At 40.0% G+C, this 8,789-nt stretch overlaps 1 protein-coding gene across 1 annotated transcript in view; it reads left to right on the top strand.

The window, feature by feature from the left end:
* Window positions 1–160: 160 nt before the first annotated feature.
* Window positions 161–8,789, top strand: part of STK3 (serine/threonine kinase 3) — a 126,287-nt gene continuing 117,658 nt past the window's right edge. The window contains exons 1-3 of the mRNA XM_010006520.1: window positions 161–225; window positions 6,319–6,399; window positions 6,826–6,954. Of these exons, the coding sequence (XP_010004822.1) occupies window positions 161–225; window positions 6,319–6,399; window positions 6,826–6,954 (275 nt within the window). The remainder of the gene's footprint in view (window positions 226–6,318; window positions 6,400–6,825; window positions 6,955–8,789) is intronic.

Here is an 8,789-nt window from a genome sequence, read left to right as displayed (position 1 = left end):
AATAACAAACATGGAGTGTGTTAATTAGGGTTTTCCAGTCCCTTCTTTAAATTTAGTCGGTTCAGTTTTCACTGAAATTTAAGTTTTGTGGGAAGGGGAAAACTCATTTTTAAAATATGACCTGTCTATGAAAAACATGCTGGCTTTAATGTATGTGTCAATGGACAAGGAAGGTCATATGGATGACAACTGTCAAGTTCCTCCAGAAAATGATGGGACAAAAGTGTAAGCTTGCCTGGGTTTTACTGGTAGAAAACTAAGTGTAAATATGCAGTGCAAGTATGTAAACTGGCTTAAACTTGCTTCTACTTGTGTGAACCATGTAAAGCAGTATAAATGTATTGAGGCTTTCATATGCCACCTCTATTTCTGGTGACTGCAGTGATTTCTCTTACTAGCTGCTCTTCTGATGTATCAGTGTAACTAATCCCAATTATTCTTTTTAAATATGTCAGTATGCTAGTTATTCTGCAAAATAAGCTGCATATATTCATGTTTCATGGACCAGTAGTCCCAGTTTTCCATAACTCACAACAGTAATTGATGATGTTCTATTATTTAGTCCTGCTTTATTATTATTTGTTAGCTTACAGTTGCTTTTTAAAAAATATACCTCTGGAGCACATCACCAATTTATTTTGTGAAGTCTTCTGCATAATGACCATAGGACACTAAACTCATACTTCACTTTTTCCTGTTGAGATAGGGAGAGAATCTCTGGCTCTTTCAGGTCCCGGTTGGGGTTTTGCTGATATTTATGTCAGGGCTGGTAGTCTTGGATGCCTCTCGCTGTTTCTGGATTTTTCTGCATTTAGTTATATGGAGTTTTGTTGGTGTAATCAATGGCTTGTAAGATTCTGGTCATGCTAAGTATGAATGTTTTCTCCCATCAGCTGGATTTAGAAAAGTAAAATTCTTTGCAAGAATGTAGTTTTCTTGTTTAAGAGACCCAGTGTTATGCAGAAAGTCAAACCTGCTTGGAACAAGAAAATAACTCTGAATACTCTTGTTGTCTCAGAAGTGTAGTTTAGTTACTCCTGTTTTCAGGAGCAGATCTGGAAAACTGCTGAAATAGTCTGTAGTCACTATTTGATGATTTCCTAGAACAAACAAAAGCAAAATTATTTTCTCCCGAGGTTTTATACTTGTCTTCTATAGATGTCTTTTCAGACTTTTCCAGACATATATATATATATGTAAACATAAAAATAAATATGGCACTGGTATCCTGTGGCCAGAATAAAACAGAGTGCCTGAATTTTCTGATTTATTTGTTCTTTTTTAAATGCTTGTGTTGTGAAATTAGAGTACCCATGAGGGAGAAGAATGAGACTTTTTTCTCTCCAGTTGTTCTTGAGCCTTCTGGCTCTTTAGTTGCGCTATCCCCTCGTATTTCTAGTCATGCCTTAGCAAATAGATACTTTGCTGGGTGTTCATAGCATTCACTTCCTATGTAGATCACTTAGATGCTAAAAAAAAGAAAAAGATACAGTGATCCTTCTGAAAGGTTTGACTCTGTATGAGTTATGTTGCACATTTTCAAAGAGTCAATAGTAGGACGCACGTGCAGACAAAACTCCTGATTGAGAGGCTGATTCTGAAGTCTTAGATGTGTTTCTCTATCCTGAGTTTTTGGTTGCTTTTTTTTAGCCGATATAATAATACAATGTTTCTTGTCTTTCCTTGTATTTTACTTGGTGCTTTCCAGCCAGTTACAGCAGTCATCTTAGTCCTCCCTGCTTTTGTAAAGGTTTCATAAGTGCTTTCTATATTGCAACCCTTTCAGGGTATATCACATGCTGTTCTGTAGTTAAAAAGCTGAAAATTCAATTAAACTTCTAGAAATAGGTATCATTAAAGAGTCTAAATCATTAAGATCTTTCTGTGGTCCAAAGAAATGTGGTGTTAATACTGTCACTGGAACACTAGGCCTAGTGTGTGTGCTCTTACAGTGTATTTGTGAAAGAGTGTGAAGTACTTTGAGTGGTGTGTTAGGTGATGGAAATTCCTGAGGGTGACATATCTTCCTTCCTTTAAATGGATTTAGTATTTAGCTGCCTTATTGTTAAGTGTTATTTGGTCTCATAACATATTTGTCAGAGTTGGATAAAATGAAAGAAGTTTTAAAACTACAGAATAGTTATTTATTTGTTGTCCTGGTTGCCTCCTAAGTACTCCAGATAATCTGTTCTTTGGCAATGATGTTGGTTTTGATCGGTTTATGGCTGTTTTTGATAGTTTCCCTAGCTCTTCTCAAGTACAACCAGTGTCTTAATGGTGCTGCTGGAACCCTTCTGGTATGGAGTTTTTTCCCTTTCATTTTAGGAGGCATCGCACTTTTGATGAGCAGGTAGAAATGGTCTCTTATTAGACATATTTGATTGAGATCATTGTATGTTTCCTCTGTTCTTGCAGTAACTAAAAAGTTCAGTCCCTCCGCTGTTATGTTGAGTATGTCTTCTGTTACGCAGGTCTTTGATCAAGTGAGAGGCTTGGCTAATGTTAATGCTATTTATTTTTTGAGGCTCTGTTGATGTTGTAAGCATACTGTGCATGCTTTTTATTGGTGGAAAGTAAAGGATGACTGCAGTAACTTACTCTGAGAGAGGAATAATTTCAAACAAAGAAGAAAAATTAATAGCTTGTTTCTTTAATACCTACCTGCAAATTAGTTTTTTCCCCTTCTTTTTATTTGTCTCAACTTATGCTTGTTCAGTAATGAAATACATACTTTCCTGCAAGATTTGTGATTGAGAGCAATCCTGAGTAGAAGGTCTAGGGGGTGTTGTTTGATGAAAACGTCAATGCAAGCTGGCGATGTCTGCTTGCAGCCCAGAAACCTGTGTCCTGGGCTGTATTGGAAGAAGTGTTGCCAGCAGAGGTGATTCTCTGCTCTTTTGAGACCCCACCTGGAGTACTGTGTCCAGTTCTGGAGTGTCCAACACAAGAAGAATGTGGAGCTTTTGGAGAGAGTCCAGAGGAGGGCCACAAAGATGATCAGAGGGCTGGAGCACCTCTCCTATGGAGACAGGCTGAGAGAGTTGGGGTTGTTCACCTGGAGAAGAGAAGGAGGACCTTATAGCAGCCTTCCAGTACCTGAAGAAGGTCTACAAGACAGTTGGGGAGGGACTTGTTACCAGGGCCCATGTAATAGCTTTGAAGTGGAAGAGGGTAGGTTTAGGTTAGTTACTGGGAAGAGAGTCTTTAATGTGAGGGTGGTGAGAAACTGGAGCAGGTTGCCCAGGTATGTTGTGGGTGCGCTCATCCCCAGAAGTGTTCAAAGCCAGCTTGGATGGGACTTGGAGCAACCTGGTCTTGTGGGAGTTGTTCCTGCCCATGCAGAGGTTTTAGAACTAGATGATCTCTAAGGTTCCTTCCAAACCATAATGCATTTCTATGATTCAAGTTCCATCTTTCATCTTTCTAGTCTCTTAACAAGCAGAGAGGGGGTGAAAAAGAAAGCAGGAGTTTTGTGTTCTTGTTTTTTATTTATATGCCACTTTTGCAGACTTTATTTAACTGCTCTCATTCGAGTTTTCTACTGTTTTTCTTCCTGTTCATGAGTTATGCCTTTTCTTTGCTGTGGATTCTTATTTTCCCTTCAACACACATGCTTTCCAGCTTCCTGCCTGTTCCTTGCAGCAAACTGCATGGTCTTCAAAGTAGCTTGTGCATCTTTCCTTACCGATTGTGGATGCTTTTTATATGAATGTAATTGCTACATCTGTTAAGTAGTTCTTTGATATATAAATCTGTACAGCCTTATCATAGAATCATAGAATCTTAGGGGTTGGAAGGGACCTTGAAAGATCATCTAGTCTAACCCCCCTGCCAGAGCAGGGTCACCTAGAGTACATCACACAGGAACGCATCCAGGTGGGTTTTGAATGTCTCCAGTGAAGGAGACTCCACAACCTCCCTGGGCAGCCTGTTCCAGTGCTCTGTCACTCTCACAGTAAAAAATTTTTTTCGGATATTCACCTTGAACCTCCTATGCTCCAATTTACACCCATTACCCCTTGTCCTTTCACTGGTCATCACTGAATGAAGGCCTTCCCCGCCTTCCATGCTTTCCTTGTTTAACATCAATCTGTATGACCTGTGTGGTTATACAATTACTTTAAATTTTTGTCTTTACCTAGATGGTTGGCAGTAATGACTCTCTTCTGATTCAGGAATTTCTTCATCAGTCATTTATTTTTTATTAGTTCTGGTTATTAAAGATTTGCATCTCTTCATGTGAAGAATTTTATTTTGAACACACTTCTTACAGTCTTGGATTTGACATTCTTTTCTGTCTATGCCCTCCTTCCATCCCTATTTTGTATTAATTTCCAGAAAAGTGTCTGTAAAGTTCTGAAATGAATAATGGTCTCAAAACATCTGCCCTGACAAAGTGGGCATTGTGCTTGGGTGGGGCCTTCATTTGATAAGCCACCTGAGCACTGTTCTCACAAGATGAGCCCCTCGTTCAGTAGCCACACTGATAAATGGGGCAGTGTTGTTACCTGACAAGGAGCAGTGGCTGGGCAGCTGGGTGCTGCGGAGGCAGAGCGCCTTCCTGCAATAATGCTCTGTAAGGCAACTGGACGGGAGGGCATGTGCAGATATATGGGTCATTGCTCTGTCAACCTGGTTGGAGAGAGTGGGGAACAAGTGACCACCTGGACCTATGTGCCCCATTGACTCATTTCCAGAACATTCTTGAACGCAACACTGAGTCTGCACAAGTTAAGCTAGGACTCCCCTGGAAAAGGTGGAGCCAGGTAGCATAAAAGATGTTCTCTCTCTCTCACACACAAACAGGCTTTATAATCTTTCTGATGTTTAAGTATTGTTGTGCTGTGTTTGTACCTCTTGGGTAAACATCGTTGCTTCTGAGTACCACACAGAGAATTATAGAGGTTAATCTCTCGGACTGGATTGTTAAAAGACATTGACTGTGAGATGGTTAACCCTGCCCCTGGGGCAGTTAGAAAAGGTTAAGTCTACCCGTGGATCTGTTGCAACCCTCCCTGGGAGGGCCAGGTCTGAGACAAAATTTGGGTCCAGCTGCACCTAAGCTCCTCTCTGAGGAGTTTAGAAAGCAAGTGGTCCAGTCTGAATCTCCGTGGGTTGCCCACCTGGTGGGATGTGACAGTGTCACAGAAAAATATCTTTTCCATAAGTTGTCAATGAACTGCTGTGCATCAAAGTTTTGGGGTGTGTTAGTTGCTTTTTTTCTTGTTCTCTCCTTTTTTCTTCCGTATGGAATGCATTGTCTGTATCTAAGACTACAGCACCAGCTACTCGGCAGCTCATCTTCTACTTTAATAGTACCCTTGGCTATCATATAGAGTTAAGCTGTTATTTCAATCTTGCAGCACAATTCCCTATAACTTTTAAGGTGAAGGATTTACATGTTGCAGTCAGCCGGCCTCACCGCAGTGTGTGTGGGTTATATTTTCTTGTGCTATGTTCAGCATCAGCTTCACTGCAAACTTTCAGCCCAGATGTATTCTGAGATCTGCCAGGAGTCTGAGGGACTGGGTAAATGGGAATGCTGGAGACTGAGAAAAGGCTAGGACTGCTTGTAAAGGGCAAAGGATAGTGGTAAGAGTGGGTTGAAGGTGCTGGCAGAAATTGTATGGTAATACTGAGTAGTTTGAGACTATGACAGAGAACTGGTGGACAGAATACCATGGTGTTATGCAATTAGACATTCTGTTGCGTCTGTCCCTATGTGGAGTCATGAAGATGCAAAAGGGACTGCCTCAACAGCTCTTAAGAGTAACGAACTCTTTAATATTCAATGTTCAGCTACCACCTGTGAAGGTGGAGTGCTACCATATGCTCCCAGAGTCGACTTGGCTTTGAGTTCTGTGATGTAATTCACTGGCTTATCAGTGGTGTAGTTTAGAAAGTGGATACTTCATGTAGGTGAAAGATTGGTTTATACTTGGATGATAATGTGCCATACTGTAGGCAGTAACAAGTATGTGTTTGCATTCTGGCTGCTTTTTGCCCAAAGTTGAGTTTTACTGTGTTCTTTGTCTCTTTTTACTTTAGCAAAGGAAGTGGTTTGGACAGTGACTTCATCCTATGCTGCTTTGAATTGACCAAATGTTAGTGGGAGAGTGATAACTGCGAAAATTGTCATAACTTTCTACATCTTATGTGGTGATTGACTGAAATTTTCTTTCTACTCTTCTGCTCTCGGCATTTTTTCATTGGAATATGTTATCCTTATCTTTTTTTCTGTCTGCTCACTTGTATGAAATGGCTTGAGTACTGTGTCTTCCCCCCCAACCAAATAAATAACTTTTGTCTTTCTTTCAGCAAACTGAAAAAGCTGAGTGAAGATAGTTTAACTAAGCAGCCTGAAGAAGTCTTTGATGTCCTCGAGAAACTTGGTGAAGGGTAAGTACAGCTATTTAAGAGGGGATGGGATCAGAGGGAAACGGGATATAAAACATGTGTTGGAATATTAAGTTACAGAGAGAAATGCTTCTCTAGATAAGTTTTAATAATAAAGCAAATCCATGCATCAGTAGACTTCTACACTTAACCAGGTATTATGCGTTTTTGGTGTCCATTGTTTGTTCAGGCAGGAAAGGTGCTTGGGCCTCTACTGGAGTAGGATGCACTGTATCTAAACAAAGATTCATTCTTCAGAGGCACACCTCTCCTGAGGTCCCAATAGAAATTATTTTTTTGCAGCCTAAAAAACCCCAAAGACTTCTGCATGAGCATATGGCTTCTGTGACTTTTTAACATTTCTGCATAATGGAAATGGGAAGCAGTTTATCATGTTTAAAAAAAAATAAACCTCTCTTTTATTTTTAGGTCTTATGGTAGCGTGTTTAAAGCAATACACAAAGAGTCTGGACAAGTTGTAGCAATTAAACAGGTCCCTGTGGAGTCAGATCTTCAAGAAATAATTAAGGAAATCTCTATAATGCAACAGTGTGACAGGTAGGTATCATGGTTCTTTGTCTTTCTAAAAGCCAATGTGAAAATGTATTTGTATTTGTGAACATGGCTGAAATATGTGCAGCTGCAAACATTATTTTTTTTAATATGGAAAATTAAAGCAGTCCATGTTGGACAATTTACTTAAATGAACCACTTTGGGGACCTCCTCTTATCTTTAGCTTGTATTGGAGGAAGTGTGAATAATGTACATCACAGAAATTTTTGAAAGAGAAAGTATTTGCCTCTGCTTAAAATTTATGTTTACTTCACTTGACTTGCACTGGCAGGCCTGAAGGTTAGTATTTCCTTGTAGTATCTTAGGCCTCTTATGAATACCCTCTTACCTGCTTCAGAAAGTCCATGAAGATGATCCAAGGCCTGGAGCACCTCTGCTGTGAAGACAGGCTAAGAGAATTGGGGCTGTTCAGCCTAGAGAAGAGAAAGCTCCAGAGTGACCTTATGGCAGCCTTCCAGTACTTGAAGGGGACCTACAGGAAGGCTGGGGAGGGGCTTTTAATCAGAGAATATAGTGACAAGGGGGAATGGTTTTAAACTGAGAGAGAGGAGATTTAGATTAGATATGAGGAAGAAATTCTTCACTATCAGGGTGGTGAGGAACTGGAATGGGTTGCCCAGGGAGGTTGTTGATGCCCCATCCCTGGAGGTTTTTAAGGCCAGGTTGGATGAGGTTTTGTGCAACCTGGTCTAGTGGTGGGGTTCCCTGCTCATGGCAGGGGGGGTGGAACTTGATGATCTTTGAGGTCCCTTCCAACCATAGTGATTCTATGATTCTGTTTCCATCACAGGATTAATGACTAGCAGTTCCAAAATAGTATTCTATTGGTTGTTGCTTTCATGCAGAAGCATAACTTTTAAAAAGTGAAGAAGGGCTGTTACCTTACACTTGTTCACAAACAATATATCTCATAATTGCTGGTATTGTAGGAATGGAAACCTTAACACTAAGTGTCTGAAAGGATGCAGAAACTGCCTTGCATTTCCTCTTCTCTATGGAGGTATCACTTTTTGTATTTGTATGTTTTTTAGGATAGTATATTAAGGTTTTGGCTGTAACTTTCAGTCAGATTTGGTAGGGTGAGTCTGTGTTTGTGTCTGATTAGTGGTGCAAGAATTTATTGTTGTGGCTCCAAAGTGCAAACAGGAAAGCTTTGCACTCCAGTTAGGTGAAACTTTATTTAAAATATTGATCATTTTAGTCACCAACTTGATGAGTTGTATTATTACAAGTGGTCTGTTATTTCTCAATCGTGTTTGTGCTTTTGAGGCGTCAGTGTTGAAATTCTATCTTTAAATGAAAATTTGCTTGTTTGGCAATGAATAGTACTCTTCTGAGATTTAGAGATTATCCTTTTAATGCAGTCTGATTTAATTCAGAGTCATTGCTGAACATTTTGCTCAGGTGTTACATGGAGCGTGATTGTACTGGTCCACAGCATCTTGTCTATGGGGTCATGAAGGAGAAGAGTACTCTCAAATATTTATCCTTAAATACAGGGATAGATACTTCAGAGTACGTTGTATCTACCATACCAGAATGCAGCTGTTCTTTAGCGCCTCTGCCTGTAAGCCTTGGTCTGAGTGTTTGTGACCTATGAACACACCTTGTAATCTATTCCCTTCTGGCATTAACTGCTCTGAGTGCTAATGCTTGTTAATTGTGTAGGCAGGGGAATGGCAGCAAAAGGAAGGATTTATGTTTTTTCTCACATTTGACAAAAATAAGTGATAAGTTTATTTCAGGTGATACTATAAGGATTTGGGACCCTTGAGGTATTTTTGGGCCTCCTCTTAATCCTTTTTGTCCCTGTGAGACT

Source organism: Chaetura pelagica, unplaced genomic scaffold (assembly GCF_000747805.2).
Source record: "Chaetura pelagica isolate M959 unplaced genomic scaffold, ChaPel_1.0 scaffold76, whole genome shotgun sequence".
NCBI lineage: Eukaryota > Metazoa > Chordata > Aves > Apodiformes > Apodidae > Chaetura > Chaetura pelagica.
The sequence above is the reverse complement of the archived record's forward strand: the minus strand, read 5'-3'. Positions and strand labels throughout refer to the sequence as shown.